At 40.7% G+C, this 23,205-nt stretch overlaps 1 protein-coding gene across 2 annotated transcripts in view; it reads left to right on the top strand.

Annotated features, from left to right (window-relative positions):
• Positions 1 to 23,205, top strand: part of POU6F2 (POU class 6 homeobox 2) — a 587,859-nt gene that overhangs the window by 526,135 nt on the left and 38,519 nt on the right. For both annotated transcript variants that reach the window (XM_006832118.1, XM_006832117.1), the window contains exon 6: positions 19,167 to 19,373. In XM_006832118.1, coding sequence (XP_006832181.1) covers positions 19,167 to 19,373 — 207 coding nt within the window. The remainder of the gene's footprint in view (positions 1 to 19,166; positions 19,374 to 23,205) is intronic.

The raw sequence follows: 23,205 nt of genomic DNA, 5'->3' as shown, positions 1-23,205 counted from the left end.
AGGCACTCAAAATGAGACTGGGGAAGAGCTGCCTCCTCAAAGTAGAGTTGACCTTGATGATGCAAATTGCGTAAAGCCTTCAGGGCCTACATTTTCTGATGGCGCACAACTCAAAATGAGGAGAAACAACTGTAAACATTCATTATATAATCAGGAACATGGAATGTAGAAAGAATGAATCTAGGAAAATTGGAAGTTGACAAATATGAAATTCAACCCATAAAGATGGATATCCTAGTCATTAGTGAGCTGAACTGGATTGATGTTGGCCATTTTGAATCTGACAGTCACATGGTTTACTATGCCAGGAATGACAAACTGGAGATTAATGTCATCACATTCATCATCAAAAAGAAAATTTCTAGGTCTATCTTGAAGTACAAAGTTGTCTGTGATAGGATAATATCTATACATCTACATGAAAGACAACTTAATACCACTATTATTCAAATTTACACATCAACCACTAAAGCCAGTGATGAGGAAATTTAAAAATTCTATCAACTTCTTCAGTCTGAAACTTATCAAACATGTAATCAAGATGTATTGATAATTACTGGCTACTGGGATGCAAAGGTTAGAAACAAAGAGGAGGAATCAGTAATTGCAAAATATGGCTTTGGTAATAGAAATTATACTGGAGATCACATGATAGAATTTTGCAAGACCAATTACTTTTCCATTACAAATACCTTTCTTAAACAACATAAAAGATGACTTTACATATGGACCTCACCAGATAGAATACATGGAAATCAAATTGACTACATCTGTGGAAATAGACCATGGAAAAGTTCCATATGACAAGCCAAAACAAGTACAGGGGCAGACTGCAGAACAGAACATCAATTGCTCATATGCAAGTTCCAGCTGAAGCTGAAGAAAATTAAAACAAGTCCACAAAAGCCAAAATATGACCTTGTACATATCCCACCTGAATTTAGAGATCATCTCAAGAAAAGATTTGATGCATTAGACATTAATGACCAAAGGACTAAAAGAGTTTGGGGGTAACAAGAACAAACAAGAAGAAAACAAAAGGTCATTAACAAAAAAAAAAAAAGGAAACGACCAAAATGGATGTCAGAAGAGACTCTGAACCTTGCTCTTCAGCATAGAGATGCTAAAACAAATGGAAGGAATGAGGGAGTAAAAGAACTGAATAGAAAATTGCAAAGGGCAGCTCAAAAAGACAAAGTCAAATATAATAATAAAATGTTCAAAGACCTGGAGTTAGAAAACCAAAAGGGAAGGACATGCTCAGCATTTTTCAAGCTGAAAGTACTGAAGAAAAAATTTAAGCCTCAACTTGCAATATTGAAGGATTCTGTGGGCAAAATATGGAATGATACAGAAAGCATCAAAAGAAAATGGAAAGAATTTACACATTCACTGTACCAAAAAGAAAGTTGATGTTCAACCATTTCAAGAGGTAGCATATGATCAAGAGTCAATGATATTGAAGGAAGAAGTCCAAGGTACACTGAAGGCATTGGTAAAGAACAAGTCTCTGGGAATTTATGGAATACAAATTAAAATATTTCAACATACTGATGCAGCAATGGAGGTACTCACTCATCTATGCCAAGAAATTTGGAAGACAGCTAACTAGCCAACTGATTAGAAGACATCCATATTTGTGCCTATTCCAAGGAGAGATGACACAACAGAATGTGTAAATCATCAGATAATATCATTACTATCACATGCAAGTAAAAGTTTGTTAAAGATAATTTTTAAATGGCTCCAACAGTACATTGACTGGGAGCTGCCAGTGGCTCAGGCTGAGTTCAGATGGGGATATGGAATGAGGGATATCATTGCTGCTGAAAGCAGAGAATACCAGAAAGATGTTTACCTGTGCGTTATTGACTACGCAAAGTCTTTAGATTGTGTGGATCATAACAAAGTATGGAAAATATTGCAGAGAATGAGTATTCTGGAATACTTCATTGTGCTCATGAGAAACCAGTAAACAGACCCAAGAAACAGTCATTCAAACAGAACAAGGTGACACCGAACAGTTTAAAATTATGAAAGGTGTATGCCAGGGTTGTGTTCTTTCACCATACTTAAGCAATCTGTAGGCTGAGCAAATAATCCGAGAAGCTGGATTATATGAAGAAGAACATGGCATCAGAATTGGAGAAAGACTCATTAACAACCTGTGTGATATGCAGATGATGCTACTTAGCTTGCTGAAAAGTGAAGAGGACTTAAAATATTTACTGATGAAGATCAAAGACCATAGTCTTCAGTATGGATTATAAAGAAAACAAAAATCCTCGCCACTAGACCAGTAAATAACATCAAAATAAATGGAGAAAAGATTGAAGTTGCCAAAGACTTAATTTTGCTCGGATTCACCACTACACTTATGGAAGCAACAGTTAAGAAATCAAACGATGTATTGCATTAAGCAAATATGTTGTACAAGTCCTCTTTAAAGTGTTCAACAGCAAAGCTGTTAGTCTGAGGACTAAAATACTTTAGTATTTTAATACAGCAACCATGGTATTTTCAATAGCCTCATATGTATGTGAAAGTTAGACAATGAATAAGGAAGACTATAAGAAGAATTGATGCATTTGAGTCATGGTGTTGAAGGAGAATATTAAAAGTACCATGGAGTGTCAGAAGAACAAACAAATCTGTGTTGGAAGAAGTACAGCCAGAATGCTATGGCTTCTAGCCAGGATGGCGTGACTTTGTGTCTCATTGTTGTTGTAGTTCTTGTTAAGTGCCATTGAGTCGGTTCCAACCCATAACCACCCTGTATAGGGTTTCCAAGGAGCCACTGGTAGGTTTGAACCACCTATCTTGTAGTTCAAACTGACCTTGCAATCTAGCGCATTATCCTGCTTATTGGACATATTATCAAGAGGGACCAGTTTCTGGAGAAGGACATCATGTTTAGTAAAGTGGGGTTGTTGTTGTTAAGTGCCTTCGAGTCAGTTCCGACCCATAGGGACCCTGTACAGGGTTTCCAAGGATGTAAATCCTTACGGGAGTAGAAAGCCTCATCTTTCTCCCGCGGAGCAGCTGGTAGTTTCGAACTGCTGACCTTATGGTTCGCAGCCCGATTCGTAACCACTACGCTAAAGTGGAGGGTTAGCAAAAAAGAGGAAGACTCACAACAAGATAGGCTGACAATAAGCTCAAATGTAGCAAAGATAGTGAGGTTCGTGCAGAACCGGGCAGTGTTTTGTTCTGTTGTTCATATGGTCGCTATGAGCCTGTACCAACTCAATGACACCTAACAACAATAACACACACATATATATATGTGTGTGTGTGTGTGTGTTTAAGTGTCATCGGGTTGGTTCTGACCAAACCAACTTTGCAGTCGAGTGCATTAACCCCACAGCGCCACACCAGGACTATCTCTCTATCTCTATATATCTATATATCTAATCTATATCGCCTTCAAGGAGTCCTGGTGTGGCGCTGTGGGTTAATGCACAAAGTCGTTTGAACTGCAATGTCGATGGTTCAAGCTCACCAGTTGCTCCTCGGAAACCCTATACAGGGTCGCTATGGGTCGGAACCGACTCAACGGTACTTAGCAACAACAACATAGCCTTCAAACACTTAATGACTGGATTCCGTTCCAATTACTCCATCCTAAAATCGAATACCTGTTTATTTTTAAATTTCATCATTTTTGCCTTTTATCAATATCTTTATAAATTCGATCTTTGAACATCTGTGAGTGAACATCATAGAACTGTATTGTTGTTAAGTGCCGTGAAGTCAGTTCCAACTCATAATAAACTTGCATAGGGTTTCCAAGGAGCAGCTTGTGAGTTTGAACCACAGATCTTATGGTCCAGTGCTTATCCTACAGCACCACACAACCTTGCATGTAGTACAAACTACTTATAATAAAATGTTTTAAAAAAAATTTTTAAGTCACTCCTAAGTGCTGGTCATCATAAATAGAACATATCATGATGGAAACTACTTCCTTTAATCAGCAGGAAGGGTCACAGAAGTCTTCTCCAATTTCAGTAAACTTGTAAGTGATGTTGACAAGCTATCAGAGACAACCAAAAGGAAGATATGAGATATGCAACCAGAAAAAACAAAAAATCAGTTTTAAATTCCCACTGAGTTTGAGGATTTGATTGCAAATTAAAAATGGAAGCATATGAATATTTTCTTAGTACCATTGGGTTGTAAAAGAAATATTTAGGTTATTGTTTTGTTTTTTAATATACAGAGGAAGAATATTATAATAATTATTAATGTTTAAATAAAATAAAAGAATACTATATCATTATTAATGTTTAAATATAATTAATTAATTAAATACTATAATCATTATTAATGTTTAAAAGGTAATAAGAAAATTACTTCTTGTTGTTGTTGTTAAGTACTGTGGAGTAGGTTCCGACTCATAGTGGCCCTGCACACAGTTTCTGAGGCTGCAATTCTTTACGGGAGCAGAAAGCCTCATCTTTCTCCCGCAGAACAGCTGGTAGTTTCGAACTGCCGACCTTGAGGGTAGCAGCCCAATTCATAACCACTATGCTACCAGAATTACTTAGATGCATGCAAAAAGGAGTGATGTAACATGTTACTCAGGTTTCTGAAACTCAAATGAATTTTTCAAACCACAAAGTTACATACTTTAAAAAATCTATTAAAAAAACACCACTAGAATTTCTGTCCCTCTCAGCTCCCATAGAGATAAGAAAGTAGAAATGAGGACACATTTTTGCATAACTAGACTTGTTCCTTTAATTCAGAGACTGACTGAATCAGAAATTACTTAAATTGTCTCCTTCTTAGAAACCAAATCTGGTACCCCAAACAGTGTGAGAAATGCCCTAATTTTTCTTTTGAGAAGTTAACCATATTAATTTTAACTCTTTAAATTATGGATTGAATTAGTGGCCTTAATTATCTTAAAGATCTCAACTGTTATTTAATATAATTATAACTATGCTAGGTCCTCCATTTTTCCCAATATCATATACATAGCGTTATTCAATAACAGGCGCATAGAGTTTGTGAATGATTTGATCTAACAACACTGAAACATGTTCCTTGATAAAGCTGTATTTCAAAAATAACCTTGAATTTAAAAATTGCAAAATTCATGTTACTGGAAAATCATGACATTGGTGGTCTATTGTTGTTGTTAAGTGCCTTCAAGTCTGTTCAGACTCATTGTAACCCTGTATGGGGTTTCCAGGGAGCTGCTGGTGAATTTGAACCTTGGACCTTGTGGTTAGCAGCCCAGCACTTATTGTACAAAGTCACACCAGGATTCAGATTTGTTGTGGCTGTTGAATGTTGGCGAGTCAGTTCCAACTCGTAGCAACCCTATACATATAGGGTTTCTGAGGAGCGGCCGGTAAGCTTGAACCACCAATCTTGCCATTCAAACCGACTCTGCAGCTCAGCGCATTAACCTATTGTTGTTAAGTGCCGTTGAGTTGATTCTGACCCATAGCGACCCTGTATAGGGTTTCCAAGGAGCAGCTGGTGAGCTTGAACCACCAACCTTGCAGTTCAAACGGCTTTGCAGTCTGGCACATTAACCCACAGCGTAACACCAGGACTCCATTAATCTATTAGCAGTAATAAATTACATTTACCAAAGACCAATTTGAAGTACCAGAGTATAGTGTATTATGTTTTGAGGGACATTTAAATAAGAGAACAGAAAACTGGAAACCCACAATTGGAAGATGTAACCATTCTTCTTATATCTATCATTATGGAAAAGAGTGCAGACTGGTCACTTATGAAAATGGTGATGCAATTTTATGGGGAAACTTATCAGCATAGTTCTAATGAGTCATGGTCTTTGTTGTGAGCAATGAAAATGTTTCTAAAGAACATTAAAAAAAAAATTTACTCAGGAAATTGAAAAAGTAATATACATTAGTGATGAGGACAACTTTTTTTTTTCTGATTGACCAGGTAGATACATATTGCATGCAAGTATCAAAAAACATTTAATTTTGCCCAACAATGGATATTCTCTTCATGAAATGCTTATGAATCTTGTACTCGTGAATCAGCATGGAGATGAACAGACACATCTTGGTGTGATTCTCCAACCTGTTGTTGTTGGGAGTTTTTTTCCTCAGAGGTTCATTTTGTTGTTTGAACTAGTTTAAATTCAGCTTTAGAGCCTGAATGCAGTCACTAAGTCTAAATACAGGTGATGCTGAATCCATGCAGAATTTTCTTGAGCAATTGCCAAACATTTTCTTTACCAATTCCTTTTGCTCTAAAGAGTTTTAAATACTAGAGATTGTTGGTTCCTGATTCAGGTCTTTTGAAATATCTTTGCTGTCACTCTTTTTCCTCCTGTTTGAGAAGAAATATCAAATAAACAGTTCATAGGTCCAGGGCTTCATTTAGGAATGTTTGCTGAAGCTTCTAACAACCAAGGCTGAGGTAAATTAAAAGGTGTTCTCCCAAGCAATAAATAACTTTAATCTGATTTAGTTGCTTAATCTGGCATCAACAGGCAGAAGCAGAAATGCTTTCCCAAATTTTAGAGGTTTTTTTTTCTGGTATTAAAACTTAAATCCTTAGGCAAAGCCATGTAAAGGTTTATAAAGTTGGTCCTTCTGAAAAATGATGACTTCACCCTAGTTGTGATTCTCCTTTGAAGGGATAAAATAAATGTTTTAGCAATTGTACAGTCTTGCAATGAAAAGCATTCGTAGTTTAATTTGTGAACACAGGGGAAAAGGGAATGAAGTGATGAAAAGAAATGCTTAAAAACACATTCTACTCATAACATTTTTTTCATTTTCTGATACATGGAACATTCTTAAATTTTCAAATTGAAAAATACAGGGAGGTCTCAAAAAGTTCATTTAAAAAATGGGACTAAAAGGTAATGGAATTTTTCCATGATTTTTTTGAAACCCCCTCATATAATGAAAAGGTAAAAACTATTAAAGAGAATTGGAAATTGAATCATGAGACTGTGTTTATATATATTGTCATTAGGAATTGGATTTCAAATGACACATTGAATTTACCTTTCCTATAAGTAGTTATGGATTGAAAGGTCAATTCATTCATATTGCAATTAGGATTCTATAGCTAAAATAATGTTAATATTCAATAACAATATTCATAGATGAGGGGTCAGTTTTATGAGATCATAGTGGAAATTAGTCATCATTTATGGGGAAATAAATTCGTATGAATCCTTACGCTCCTGACCTCCATGGTCTCTGAGGAGACATGTTGTTCTGTGGAACACTAAGGGCATTTCCTCCTGGGTACCTGTCACTTATACTCTGCAGCAGGAAACTGGAAGTTTCAACTTCTGTTCTTGGGGACCCAGAGGTCCCAGTGAATCCCTAAAGCAATCCAGTCCAAGGGGCTATCTGACTTCTGCAGACATTTTAGCCACCTCCTCTTTTACATCCAGAGTAGTTTAAAAACAATGTTAAGGGTAGTCAAATATTCTCTAGTCTCACAAAATTTAGCCCAGTGCATGGTACATTGTTGCAGTTCGTTGTTATGGGCTCTCCAGTCAGGTCAGACTCACAGCTACCTTACATACAACAGAACAAAACACTGCCTGGTCCTGCCCCAGCCTCACAATTGTTACGCTAGAGCCCATTGCTGCTGCCACTGTGCTAATTCATCTCCTTGGTGGTCTTCCTTTTTCATTGACCCTCCACTTTACCAAATATAATGTCCTGTTCCAGGCACTGGTCCCTCCTGTTAATAATGTCGTAAGTATGAGAGATAAAGTCTGACTGTCTTGGCTTCTAAGCAGCATTCGGATGGTACTTCTTTCATCATAGGTTTGTTTGTTCTTCTGGTAGTCCACACGATGCTTTTAATATTCTCCTCTGACACCATAACTCAAATGCATCAATTCTTCTACTGTCTTTCGTATTTACTGTCCGTCTTTCACATTGAGGTTTATTGAAAATAGTACAGCTTGGGTCAGGTGAACCATCGTCCTCAAACTGACATCTTTGCTCTCTAACACTTTAAAGATGTATTATGCAGCAGATATGCCTATTGCAATACACAGTTTGGTTTCTTGACTGCTGCTTCCATGAGTGTTGTTTGTGGATCTAAGCAAAATCAAGTCATTTTGACAACTTCAATCTTTTCTCCATTTATCATGTTGTTACTTATTGGTCCAGTGGTAAGGATTTTTGTTTTCTTTACACTGAGGTGCAACCCATATTGAAGGCTGTGGTCTTTGATCTTTATCACTATTTTAGTCCTCTTCTCTTTCAGCAAGCCAGGTTGATAAGCATTTGCATATCAGAGGTTGTTAATGAGTCTTCTTCCAATCCTGATGCCACATTCTTCTTTATATAATCCAGTTTTGCAGATTATTTGCTCAGCATATAGACTGAAAAAGCATGGTGAAAGAATACAACCCTGAGACATACCTTTACTGATTTTAAACCATTCAATGTCCCCTTGGTCTGTTCTTGGTCTATGTAAAACAAACTGACAGATGAGTGGCAGACCTGGTGTATAATGGGCACTTAATAAATACATGTATGTAGAATGAAGAAATCAATTTTCAGTAATATAAACATCAATCGTTTACTCACTTCTGACAATGAAAGCACTGTCAGTCTGTCTGTATTATAGACTGACTGCTATCTAGTATATGTAGTTACATGTTAAGTAGATTGAATTAGACTCAACTACATTAGATAGCTTCGTTGGGTCTCCATTTCCTAAGCATTCCCTCCAAACTCTACTTCCCTTGCCCAGTGAGAATTGTACATAGTGCTGAGAATCTTGGTTTTTTGACACTTGCTGTGCACCACTAGATGGGTTACACCAGTTGCAGATGAAAGCAGCCAATCATTTATTCCAGCTTCATGCCCAAACAGTTCTTGATAACAGCTAAGGCAGAGGTCGTCGTTGTGTGCCATTGAGTGGGTTCCAACTCATAGCGACCACAGTTTTCAAGGCTTAAATCTTGATGGGAACTGAAAGCCTCATCTTCCTCCAGGGGCATGGCTGGTGGATTTGAATTGCTGATTTTATGGTTAGCCGCACAACCCGTAATCCACTATGGATTCGAATTGCTGATTTTATGGTTAGCCGCACAACCCGTAATCCACTATGGATTCGAATTGCTGATTTTATGGTTAGCCGCACAACCCGTAATCCACTATGCTATAAGCACTTACCATTGTGGCACCAAGGATCCTTCCTACCGGAGTTAAGAACCCATAAGTGGTCCAGAATTTGCCAGTGTGTTCTCCAGTATGTTGTTTGTTGTTAAGTGCTGTGGAGTTGGTTCAGACTCATATAGACCCTGTATAGGGTTTCCAAGGATCAGCTGGTAGGCTTGAACTACCAACCTTGTGGTTAGCAGTCCACTCCTCATCCTATTGTTGTTGTTGTTGCTTAGTGCGGTCGAGTCAGTTCCGACCCATAATGACCCTGTGTAGGGTTTCCAAGGAGCAACTGGTGAGATTGAACTGCCAACCTTGCAGTTCAAGCAGCTTTGCAGTCTGGCACATTAACCCACAGCGCCACACCAGGCTTTACTTATAGCACCACATAATTCAAATGTAATTCTTAAAGTTGTACTGTTGGTAGGCACAAAGGCATGTGTTCAAGAGATACATTTCCCAGGCACTAACCCTTGTCCTGGTGTGGTGCTGCAGGATAATGCACTAGACTGCAAGGTCAATTTGAACCACAAAGTTGGTGGTTCAAACCCACCAGCTGCTCCTAGGAAACCCTATACAGAGTCTCTATGAGTCAGAAAACACTTGGCAGCTCTTAACAACAATAAACCCTGCCCACTCGTCACTCCAGGAATTGGACATATGGGTAGTTATGATAACTTCTTTGGCAGTCCTGTTGGAAGCTTCCAATGGCACTTCCTGTATTGTGGGCAATGCTCACATAGGTTTCCTTAGTCCTCAAAGCTCTTTAGCCCACTGCCCATTCCCCCAGGGGTCCTCTGGGGCAGGATTTTAAATGACTGCTCTCATTTCTGCCCACCTCCACCCTCAGTTCTCTGTGGAAATGTGGCTTGACCCAATAGAGTGCTCCCAAGCTCGCTTCCTCTCTCTCCTCCTCCTCTTCTTCCCCTCCCCATTCAGCTCAAAAGCCACAACCTCTCACCTTTAGAGTCCTCCCCAGATTTGATAAGAAATAATTTATTCATTGACTTGTATTGTTAAATTTGCGGTAAAGAGAAAGCTCCCTATGTCCCACCACTGGGAGGGAGGGAAACTCATATAATCCTTTTAATTCTCTATGTCTACCCTCATTGTGGGTGTCTAAGTTCTGGAATTCTTTCATTGTTTTTCAGAAATTTCCTTTGTAAATTCTGCATAGTCTACTTCCTGCTTTGGAACATAGTATGATTGAATCTTTTTTTTAATGTTTTATTGTGAATTATGTGGTAGTTTACATTGGAGAACATTAGTTTTACATTCATCCTATTGTACATTGTTTCGTTGCCATGGTTACAATTCCCTCCATGCATCATCAACCAACCAAAGGGTTGGTTGGCAAGTCTGCCCCGCCTCTCCCTCTATGGGCCTAAAGTTCCCAGCCGCTCCATCTCTCCACGACATCATCTCTGCCTCCATCTAGTATGATTGAATCATGATGGCACTATAGAAACTTCCGTTACAGCACTCTATTACAAGATAAGAAAAATCTAATTCATTTTCATGGTAAACTACTGTTTAATGTTTTCCATGACAAGCTATTTTCATGGAGAGATTACAGCATTTAGAATAATTCAAAAGAGCCATTGCAACTTGGTGCAAATATCCAGGAGTTAACCAAACAACTATGTGAGCAAAATGAAGTTCTGAATGAACTTGATTAAACACTAATTTGGTTAATTACGTTCCTTGCTGGGTTCTGTGCATACATAATTTTATTTAGTCTTCAGAATAACCTTGTATAATTGATATTATTATTCCCATTTTACAGAACAGACCACGAATCTCTGAGGTAAGCTAATTCACCTACAATCTCCCACAGCTAAGTGGCATTGTTTAGGCTTGAACCCAGGCCTCTGACTCCAAGCCAGTGGGAAATTCTTTTCCTCTATATATATCTCAAAATACATTAAGGAAAAAAATCTTTCATGGCTTTTAAGAAGGGGTGAGGATTGTTTTTATTGTTGTTATTGCAGTTTTTGTAATATCAGTTTTCATACAAATTATTTTTCTCATAATGTGACAGAAAGTGACATTTTAAATATCCTCGCACTTCCCAGTTTTTTCGTTTTGTTTTTTTTTACTTGGTGTGAGTGTGTTTCTAAAGTTTCATCCAAACAGTAGAACACCCAGCATGGATCTTAATTCTCATTGACAGTGAAAAACATCAAGTTAGCGGGTATTCCCAGGTAGTTGTTGTTGTTGTTGTGTGCCGTGGAGTCGGTTCCGACTCATAGCAATCCTGCATAGGGTTTCCGAGGCTGGATATCTTTACGGGAGCAGAAAACCTCCTCTTTCTCTCGCGGAACAGCTGGTAGTTTTGAACTGCTGATCCTGAGGTTCAATTCGTAATCAGTACACTCCCAGAGCTCCTTTCCATTGAAATACTTTCCCCATTGACAGCCCTATGGACCATATGGGGTTGCCGTGTGCTGGAGTTGATTCCATGACAACTAAATAACTGGTCCTTGATTTGCTGTCTTCCTTTCACTGATAACCTTCATCTGCTCATCCCTACCATCTTTTCCATTCTCTGATTTCTAGTCTCTGCTAGAAGCCCTCCCAGTATTCATACTACTCTTGTTTTCCACTTTGGACATAGTAAAATACAAGGAGGCACTAGATAGTAACTTAGAAAAGTAAAATTCCTTTGGAAAATATATTCTCCTGCCATTCCTGGAATCAGCATCCCAACTGAAGCAGCCAAATGACTAAGACAAGCCTTGAACCTTGTCTTAGTTACCTAGGACATCCATTTGTTGTTGTTGTTATGTGCCGTGGAGTCGGTTCTGACTCATAGAGACCCTGCACAGGGTTTCCGAGGCTGTTAATCTTTATGGGAGCAGAAAGCCTCATCTTTCTCCCATAAGAAAGCACAACTGGGTGGATGGATTTGAAGAACAACACTTTATTTTCCCACAGTTCTGGAGGATAGAAGTGCAAATCAGGATCTCTGCTGTGGCTATGTGGATTCCTTCTCAGGGCTTTGAGAGGAGAATTGCTCCATGCTTCTCTCCTAGTTTCTAGTGTCTCCCAGCAATCCTGGGTGTTTGTTTGCAGCTTACGAGATGCGCCAGCGTCCAGAGTGTTGGTTTTCCCATGCCTATAGTCCCTTTTTGTAAAGCATCCCTCTGAAGGAATTAGGGTCAGGACACACCCTACTTTGTTACAACATAGCCAATATTATCTTCAAAGACAGACCCTATTTATACCCAAACAAGGTCACATTTACAAGTATAGAAGTTAGGACTTCAACATATGTTTTTGGAGGATGTAGTTCAAGCCATAACAAACCTTAAGCCTGGAAACACAATGAGTTTAGAATGAAAGTATTATATAAAGAAGATAAAATCATTGAATGGAGGAATAGAGCTGTGGTTATGGCCAGACTACAGAGAAGGAAAAAAATGATTAGCTATTTCCTCCTGGTGATGGCTCAACACCAGCTCCTCAGAGATCAAATACCCTAAGTTCTTTGTTCAAGAACAGACCAAGTGATGTTGTGTTAACAAAAGCCTCTTGACCAAAAAGTGCTGAGGTTACACAAATGTTTGAAAAAGAATTGTCTCTCTGATAGATTGAAAGACCTGAGAAATTCACCGATTTACAGCATTGGCGGGTTTCCTTTTCTTAAAGATATGTGCAGCAAAATTACTTGTCAATTTGATACCTACAATCCCATTCTCTGCAGCAGAGTTTAACAGCATATCATAGACTATTATGACATGTAACCCATCAGGCCACTTGTCTGGGTGCACTGGGCTTCAATGAAGCCACCCTCAGCCTGCTGCTAATGGCACCTATGTGTGGCAGTGAATAAATTCTGAATACCGTAGCCTCCATCCATTATAATTCATCCCTACTGAACATTTCAACTAGACTGAGGTTTGTTTAGGCATTATGAATTGGACTGCAAACTTCAAGGTCAGCAGTTCAAAACTACCAGCTGTTCCATAGAAGAAAGATGAGGCTTTTTGCTCCTGTAAAGATTTACAGCCTCAGAAACTCTGTACAGGGTCGCTATGGGTTGGAATCGACTCGATGGCACTTAACAACAGCAACAACAGTGACCCAAAGTAGTATGTGGGCCTGAATTCCTTGGCTTTGTTCTAATCACAAAGTAATCTGTATTATAACTTTAACTATAACTGCTGGTGAGTTAATGGTTGCTACATTTATATATAAGCCACTCAAATTCTAATGAGAATAGAGATTTTTTAACTGGGTGTGCTAATGAACACAAGTAGCCATTTTAATAATGTGTTTGTTTTGTAGTTGTTTTTACAACATCATATTTATTCCTCAGTTGTGGCTTATGTTCTTAAGCCATCTAAGGAAAGAGACCGGTGAGCATGAACAGCAACGATCAAATAAGTCCCCTGACAGAGAGGCCCAGAACTCTTTCAGGTCACAAATGATCATTACAATACTAGTATGGGCCTCTGCCTGGTTAAAGCATTCATCAGACATGAATCATTACTGTTGGAGAGTCAGGCCAAAGACATAGAGGATCATTGCAAACGATGCCTGAGCTATTTGGCGTAGGATTGATGGGGCAATAACTTCAATCAAAAATTTCTAATGTTGCAACCTAGGCATATAGCAGTGCTTTTTGAATTGAAGTGGAAGTCAACGAATCAGGCAACCCCGATGTCAAGGATTCATTGAGACATTTTGCTTCACACTTGGATGACTACAATAGCATCCCAGCTACTGATCTTCTAGTCTGCAGTCTGTCTTCTGTTTGAGCCTGTTCTATCCACACTGTCACTCTTGCACCGGTAAAAGCTTCATTTCAGCACACTCCCCCTCTGCTCTAAAACCCCTTACTCGATCCTCTTAAGTTGTATGGAATTGACCCTTCTAAAATTGAACTATCACTTCTCCACTATCTATCTATACCTTCTCTTGTATCCAAACTATCCAAAATACACAGCATTCTTTATAGTTCTCACTTTCAGCCTAGTCTCTTGTTTGCAATAGTTTCTCTACCTTGCCAAATCTCACCCAGCCTCTGAGACCCCAATTACCAATTGTTCAGCAAAATCTTCCCAAACCAACCCCACCTTTCTTCCACTGAAGTCACTCATTCATTCCCAGCATTCTTTTGAGTACCCAGCAAGTGGGTAGATAGATTTTTATCAGATAGTCATCAGCACACAATTGAAGCGTATCATTTCCTCTTTTGGATCATTAGAATATTTGCTTGTGATGAGCCTGTTTTATCATGGCCTTCTCTGTTGCTAATGCATCCTCTTGGTGTCCTCCACAGTACATGATTCAGTATAGCCTTACGTAGAGAAAGACAGGTCTGCACGTATTAACTGCTCAGCCACAGTCCCCAGCATTGAAGTATGTGTAGGTGTTTCTGTTGAGGATTTCATGGCTTGAGCAAGAGTTATACATAGCCTAGGTATCTTGTTTTCTCTGCAGCATGTCCTCCCATCAGACCCTAAGTCCTTATCTCTGGGAGTCCCTAGGTGGTGCTCAGTTGCTAATTGAAAGGGTGAAGATTAAGAAAGATCTGGTGGTCTACTACAGAAAAATCAGCCGTTAAAAGCCCTGGGGAGTAGAGTTCTACTCTGACACACGGAGTTGCCCTAAGTTACAATCAACATAACAGAAACTGATGTTGTTTTGTTTAGGGAGCCAGGAACCCAAACTTCAAAAGTGGTGACAACTCTCTCAAAATCATCCTCTTTATGCTTCTGCCCTTAAATCAGAGATCTCTTGAGGCCTTATCAAACTTTAATTTCCTGATTTCATTGAAATATGGATAGACGCAACTACTTCCCTGGAATGTCAAAAGGCCTTTAATTTAAAAGACTATTTCCGTGGGTAAAATTGCAAATTTTTCATAAGAGACTCTCAGCCCTTTCCTTGGCTCTTCTCTTTCCCTTTGAAGTCAGAGTCCTTGGAGAAGTTTCAGTGAGTTCTGTATGAGTGCTAAGAGGAATGAAAACCAGCCTAAGTAAAATAGGCATGCCATTGACTATTTAGACAGTGTGAAAAAATCTCTACCTGTCAATAAATGGAAGCAAATTAAAACCAGCGTGTTGTAATACATTGGGGGACATTGTTAGCCCCTCCTCCCCAGAACACACTGCCAAAGTTCTGACATGCTGAGATACTGATGCCAACTCACCTGAGAAAGAAACGAAAATGAGCAATGCATCCTTCCACAGAAGGCTTCCTTACCTTACAATCTCTCTTGATACCACTTTCACCTCATACCCCAGACTCTTCATTGAAGGGCTCTTTCAGTAATACCATTACAGATTTATCTGGCTCTGACATTCATGTTATCCTATTCTAGTAAGTGATGCAAAGTGCATGAGAGGCGAGAGGCATTGTGGGGAGACACAGAAGTGGCACCATGTTTTAGTAATGTCACAGCACGATGTTGAGAGAAGCAAGGTGATCCTGAGGGAAGAGGCTGGTGAGTCGCTCGTGTTTACCTGTCTTCTTTCCACCCAGAAAGCTGGCAGAGTGTCTCATTACCAACAGAGTGAGCACAGACTCTTGTCAATCAGTGTGTTCTGTGACTGTCGTGTGCTGTGTCTCCTCTGAAGCGTTCTCACTGGGCACCTAAACATAATGGAATCCTGCCTAAAATAGAACCCACAACCCTGCCACATAAATGAAGCCAGCTTCCTCCACAGGCTTTCAGCTCAATCCAATTGGATGGAGCAGGGCTTCTCAGGCTCAGGAACAGAGGAGCCAGGATGGGTGAGAAGACTGTCAAGTTTTGTGGGCATGTGTGGAAAGGGGGTTTATGCAGTGTACACACTCACACAGCCTCTCTTACATCGCCTGTGGGATCATATAACCAGCCTTTGAGTCCTGAATGATTTAATGCAAGACCACTTGTCAATAAAAAACTTATGAGCTCTGATCTATTGACGCGAGCCCCTCCGGACCTTACCCACATGGGTGGGAGGGAGATCTTTGTGGCAGATGCTGCTGGGCAAACACCACAGCTTACTCAGTGAGATTGTTGGCTGCAAACTCCCTAAGGACTGCTGACCACTCTCCAAGTAATTACTTGACCTTCATCAGTATCCATTGACAACTGTCATCAATACTTGATATTCACACAGTTCTTCCATTAGTGCCATCCCACAGGGCTTTTGTGGTGGAAAAAACTGCCACTTGAGGAGGGGGTGATTTCTCTGGCGTGATCTTTGTCACTAAGTGGTATGATCTTACGGTTTTCCTAAGGTTCCAGTTGCACCTGATAGTTGAATCTAGAAACCATCCATTCATTCAAAAAGTATTTACTGAGAAACTGTGTTCAAGGTTCTGCTTACGGTACTATGGGAATGGAAAATGGAATCATTTTTAAAACCAGTCTAGTGGGACACTGCAAAAGGATTGGGGTACCTTTACTAGGAGCTGGTCCCCTACAATGTCTTGAATTCCATGGGAATCAGGTGACATAATGAAAAACAAGCATTGGAGGTCAGTCAGATTCCAGTTCCACCTTGTTGTAGTTGTGTGCCATTGGGTCCAACTCACAGTGAGCCAATAGGACAGAGTAGAACCTCCCCACAGGGATTCCTAGGCTGTAATCATAACCGGAGCAGACTGGCAAGACTTTTCAAACCATCACCATTTGGTTAGCTGTTGAGCGCTTCATTCTACTACTGGGACTCCTTAGTTCCAGCTTACAGGCTAGGCTGAACAGTCACTTACCCTTCCTGAGCCCCCATTTTCCTGTCTTTTAATTGGAGGTTCAACTAATACCTACTTGGTGCAGTTGATTTCAGAAAATCAAGTAAAATCAAACCTTGTAAGTAAAAACACTTGCTGAGGTATTATTATTAATAGGCCTTGGTGGCCCCTGGGCTCTGTTACCTCAATGCATGTCTAGGAGGCTGCCCTTAAAGTCAAAAGCCAAGTGAAGCTACAGTGTGCAGTGGGGAATAAGCATCACACAGCAAGTTCTATGACTTTCCATTACAAGACTCCATACGACTGGAAATATAGAACATATTTTAGTGTCCTATAGATGGAGAGTCAGAGAAAAAGAGGAAGACCCCCAGCAAGATGGATTGGCAGAGTGGCAGCATCAATGGGCTCAAGTGTGACAACAGTAGTGAGGTTGGCCCAGGATCAGACAGTGTTTCATTCTGCTGTGCGTAAGGTCGCTCGCTGTGAGTCAGTACTAACTCGATGGCACCTAACAACAACATAGATTGTTTGGACTCCTGGTGTGGCACTGTGGGATAAAGCACTGGACCGTGAGGTCGGGTTGAACCACAAGATTGGTGATTAAAACTCACCAACCACTCCTTGGAAACCCTAAACAGGGTGGCTATAAGTCAGAACCAATTCAATGGCATGTAAATAGCAAATAGATTGTTTGTCCCTGACAATACATGTAAAATTGGTCTCTGTTTCCATACGTGAGAGACACCTTGGAGATTTGCTACCCTGATCATGTTCCCTTTCTCTTTAGCACAGTCATTAGATCCAACCAGTTCTCTCCTATTGACCATCCGTCCACACAATCCACCCATTAAGACCAGAGGCTAAAACCAGTCATCACTCTGACTCATGATAATCCCCATGCGTTTCAGAGTAGAACTGTGCTCCATAGGGTTTACAAAACTGTGACCTTTTGAAAACAGATCACCAGAACTTTCTTCCAAGGAGCCTCTGAGTGTACTTGAACTGACAACCTCTTGGTTAGGAGCTGAGTGCGTCACCATTTGAGCCACTGACCTCAGCGGCTACTGAGCACTACGGGACCCATATTGTCACCTGAGTCACTAAACTTTAGGCCTTAGTTTTAAACACATCATTTAAAACTGACCTCCCCACCGTGCCCCCACCCCACCCCCACCCCCAGGTTTCAGCCCTCAGTAGTTATTTCACCTCTATTTGAAGTATTTGAAAGATTTGTTTATAATTCTAATTCTGCCCAGGCCTTCAGAAAACTTGAGTTCCTTAACAAATGTTGCAGAGCAAGTAGGTGGCACAGCTGGGCATGGAATCTCATCTCTGTGACTGTAGTCCAGACTCAGCACCACATCATTTAAAACTGACCTCCCCACCGTGCCCCCACCCCACCCCCACCCCCAGGTTTCGGCCCTCAGTAGTTATTTCACCTCTATTTGAAGTATTTGAAAGATTTGTTTATAATTCTAATTCTGCCCAGGCCTTCAGAAAACTTGAGTTCCTTAACAAATGTTGCAGAGCAAGTAGGTGGCACAGCTGGGCATGGAATCTCATCTCTGTGACTGTAGTCCAGACTCAGCACCACAAAGATGCCTGTCCTGTGACAGGACCCTAATCCTGCCATGGAGTCCCTGCTGGTGATGCAAATGATAACATGCTACTCAGAAGGTTAGAAGTTTGAATGTAACCAGAGGTGATGCAGTGGAAAGGGCTGGCAGCCTGCTTGCAAAAAATCAGCCACTGAGAACAACATGGACACATTCTATTCTGACACTCAGGGGGTTCCCATGAGTTAGAAGCAACTCCAAGGCAACTGGTTTTCTGGGAATCCTGTTGGGGCTGTCAGGGAGAGCCAGCCAGGAGAGTTGATTCCTGAGTTTGAGAGAGAGCACGGTGTTCGGGAAGGAATGGAGGCACGAGTCAAGCAGAGGAGATGACAAGTGGGTGGAATAAAGGTAGTGGAGTTCCTTATGAGAAAAGCCGGAGGGGAAGGCAGGTGGCTCACGGTAACTGCCTGGAGGAGTTTTCCTCCGGTTCTGAGAAAAAGGAGATGTCTATGTGCCCCTCACAGAAACCACCTGTCTCTGCAATTAGCAGTGATGTGTTCCGTTTCTTACAGCTGTTTTCCCATCCCTCACTTGAACGCAGACCATGTGTCCTTATCTCTTCTTCATATGCACTCCCCCACACCCACATCTCCAACCCCACTGGCAGATTCCCATCAGCTTCGGGTAGCACCACCAGAAACGGGGCACAGAGGGTCTTCACACACATGCACACCAGCGCAGGGCTGTCTCCTTACCTCTGGCCTGTCTCTTGCAGATTATTGGAACCATCCCACTGATGCCTAGTCCAGGGCCATCGGGCCAAGCAGCAACTGGCACTCAGGGCCTTCAGGTGCAGCCAATCACCCCACAGCTCCTGACAAACGCCCAGGGCCAGATCATCGCCACGGTCATCGGCAATCAGATCCTGCCAGTGATCAACACCCAGGGCATCACTCTCTCCCCCATCAAGCCCGGCCAGCAGGTAATGACCCCATGTAAAGGAGCATCTCTACTGGTTTCCCTTCCTCCAGCTGGTCTCCAGCAATGAAGAGTCACTTCTGAATGACAATACCCACTAATCCTAACCTAACAATACTTTTTTTGAAACAGGCAAGTAGCTTTATTTCCATTCTTAGTGAGTATAGTTGATCAGTAAATGGCTCTCAAATCTAAAAATAAGAATATATTACAGTGTAAACAGAGGCAGTGGCTCAAAATTCAATATGGGTGTGTTCTCTGTATTTACTTTCATAACACTTGATTTTCAGATGATTTTTCTAGGGGGATCAAGAAGAAACCAAGAACACTTATGTCTGTCTTCCACCTAAATAATAGGGGAAAAAAGTATTAAATACCAGCAGATTGTAAGTTGATGCTGCCAAGATTGCTGCTTATACGTTAAAGAATGAACAACAGGAATTTCGTCTGTGTGGTTGACTTTCTCTAACACCCTAACAACCTAGCTCATTTTGTCATTCAAATATCAATCCAGTACTTCCCTTTGTGTTATGCTAGAGGCTAGGCACAAAGCAAGGAGCTCTGGTAGTGTAGTGGTTACTAATCAGGCTGCTAACCTCAAGGTCGGTTGTTCTGCTGGAGAAAGATGAGGCTTTCTGCTCCCATAAAGATTTACAGCCTCGGAAACCCTGTGCAGGGTCTCTATGAGTCAGAAACCACAGCACAGTATTTAACAACAACAACAAGGCACAAAGCACTAAAACAAAAAAGATGTGGTCCCAGACCATATAGTGGTAGTGGTGTTAAATGCCGTCAAGTCAGTTCCGACTCATAGTGACCCTGCATAGGGTTTCTGAGGAGCAGCTGGTGAGTTTGAACTGCCAACCTTATGGTTCAAACTGACCTTGAGTTTGAGTGCTTATCCTATGGCACCACATCGTTTGTTGTTTTTGTTGTTATGTACCATTAAATTGGTTCTGACTCATAACAACACTGTATAGGATTTCCGAGGAGCAGCTGGTGAGTTTGAACCACCTACTTTGCGGTTCAAACCGAACTTGTCAAGTGCTTATCCCATGGTGCCACATGATACTTCTAGTTAAGTGATTAATTCAACAAACATAACCCGTTGTAAATGCAGCCCTTGCTAAGTGCTAAGGAAAGAAAGAGATGATTTTCAGGAAGACATTGTGTAGAATACAGATTTTTAAACCAAGTTCTCTCATACAATAAAACAGACTGTCTGTCCTAGAACAGGGCAGGTGTGTACACACAGTTTTGTATAAGCACAGAGGTGGGAGAGATCGTATTAGTAGTCAGGGATGTCCAGAGAAATGAAGCAAAATATATACAAGGAGTCTTCAAAAAGTTCATGGAATTTTTCCATTACCTTTCAATTCCATTTTTCTAATTTTTTGAAGCACCTTTGTACATATAGAGAGAGAAGCAGAGTCCCTGGGTGACACAGTTAAATATTCCACTATTAGCCAGAAAGCTGGCCGTTTGAAACATTCAGATGCTTCAGAAGCCCAACCTGGAGATCTGCTTCCAAAAGACCACGGCCTTGAAAGCCCTCAGGGAACACAGCTTTCTGCTCAATGCATATGGGGCACCGGGAGTCAGAATTGACTCAACAGCAGCTAACAACAACAATTGAAATAGATTTATTTTGAGGAATTGGCTCATATGATTATTGAAGATGACACGTGTCAAATCCTTGAGCCAGGCAACAGACTAGGAGGCCCACAGGCTGTCTATGTTACAGCAGAGTCATTTTGCTCAGTAGACCTAAGTTTTTGCTCTTATGGCAAAAGCACATTATGAAGGATAATTGTCTTAATGAAAAGTCACATATAAATACTTTCACAGCAACCTTCAGACTACTGTTTGACCATAACCTAGTCAGATTGACACACAAAATTAACCATCAGAGTAACTCAGTCCAGAAACCTTGGAGTCTTCACAAGAGAAGATAGCTTAGCAGCTGAGTCTTGATGGGTAAGAATTAACCAAGTAAAGAATGGGTTAGCATCATTTCAGGCAGTTAGAACAGCGGAGCAATGGCAGAGAAATGTGAAAGAGGACGGAGTGTTGCAGAGACAGGAAAAAGTCTCTGTGATGAGTGCACATAGGAAGGCTAAGGAAAGTCTCGGAAGGGTTCCATTACCAGGCTAAAAGAGCCAGACCTGGTCTCTGTGCGAACTCTAACATGTTACTTGGCATCTTTGTGCCCCAGATACATCCATGCCTATCTTACAGAATGGTTGTGAGGATTAACTGAGTTAATATACATACACAGTGTTAGAATAGTGCCTGGTACCTAGTGTTTATGTATACAGTCAGGATGTTAGTGCTGATGGTGAGGAGGATGGTTTACCCTGAAGCCCTGTAATCTATAAGAAGGATTTAAAGAGTGGGGGTGAGATGCTCAGCTTTATTTTTCCATCAAAGAACTCTTGCATCAGCCTGGACATTAAACTGAAGTAATAAAGCATCAATCATAAACAATCCACTTAAGCAAAATACCAAGTTATTAATAAATGTATATACTAGAAGTCTCAGTGTGGCACAGTAGGATAAGCATTGGACTACTAACCACAAGGTTAGCAGTTCAAACCTGGCAGCTGCTCTCTGAAAACCCTACGCAAGGTCACTAGGAGTCAGAATCGACTTGACAGCAGTTAACAACAAAACGCACTAGAAGAAGATCCAGGCTTGATTGATAGAAAAGGTAGAACACACCTCAAATTCCTACAAAAGGACAAACTTACGGGATCAATAGAGACTACAGGAACCCTCAAGACAGTCACTCTGAGACACTCCTAAAACTTGGAACTAAAGCCATTCTGGGAGGCCACCTTTCAGGCAAATAACAGATTAGTTCATAAAATAAATAATATCACCCATAAATACTATGTTCCTTTAAACAATCATCTTTATGAGACCAAATGGTCCGCATTACCTTAGAGCAAAGATGAGAAGATGGGGGGAAGAGGGCAGGGAGGCTAGATCAATGGACACAGAACTACCACAATGGGAATAATGAGAATGCTGGCACATTGTGAAAAATGTAGCCAAATGTTACTGAACGATTTGGGGACTTCAAAAAGTTCATGGAAAAATGGAATAGATAGTAAAACTGTTCCACAAACCTTTTGAAGTCCCCTGCAGGTTAACATGCTGGACTGCAAAGTTGGTGTGAACTTCAAGGTCGGCGATTCAAGCTCTCCAGCTGCTCCTCAGAAACCCTATACAGGGTCACTATGAGTTGGAACTGACTCGACAGCACTTAACAACAACAACGATGACAACAACATATCCATACCAAGTGCCATCCAGTTGAATCTGACTCACAGCAGCCGTATTAGGCAGATCAGAACCAGTCCATAGGGGTTCCGAGGCTGTGAATCTTTATAGTTACACAGCCTCATCTTTTTCTCATAAAGCAGTTGGTGGATTTAAACTACTGACCTTGCAGTTAGTAGTTTAACCCACTGTACCCCCAGGTTCATTGAACAGTATGCACGGAACTTGTTAAATGGGAAACAAATTTGTCTTGTAAACGTTCACTAAAAACACAATAAAATAAATTTTTTTTTTTAAGTGTGTACTAAAGAGTTGGTGGGGTTAAGTGCCGTGGAGTTGGTTCCGACTCATAGCAACCCTATACAGACAGAGTTTCTGAGGCTGTAAATCTTTACGGGAGCAGAAAACATCATCTTTCTCCCACGGAACAGCTGGTAGTTTCAAACTGCCGAACTTGAGGCTAGCAGCCCAACTTGTAACCACTATGCTACCAGAGCTCCTTGCTTGCTGAAAGTGAAGAGGACTTAAAATATTTACTGATGAAGATCAAA

The sequence above is a fragment of the Chrysochloris asiatica genome, unplaced genomic scaffold, assembly GCF_000296735.1.
Source record: "Chrysochloris asiatica unplaced genomic scaffold, ChrAsi1.0 scaffold00006, whole genome shotgun sequence".
Lineage (NCBI taxonomy): Eukaryota > Metazoa > Chordata > Mammalia > Afrosoricida > Chrysochloridae > Chrysochloris > Chrysochloris asiatica.
Note: the sequence above shows the minus strand (reverse complement) of the source record. Positions and strands in the feature narration are given on the sequence as shown.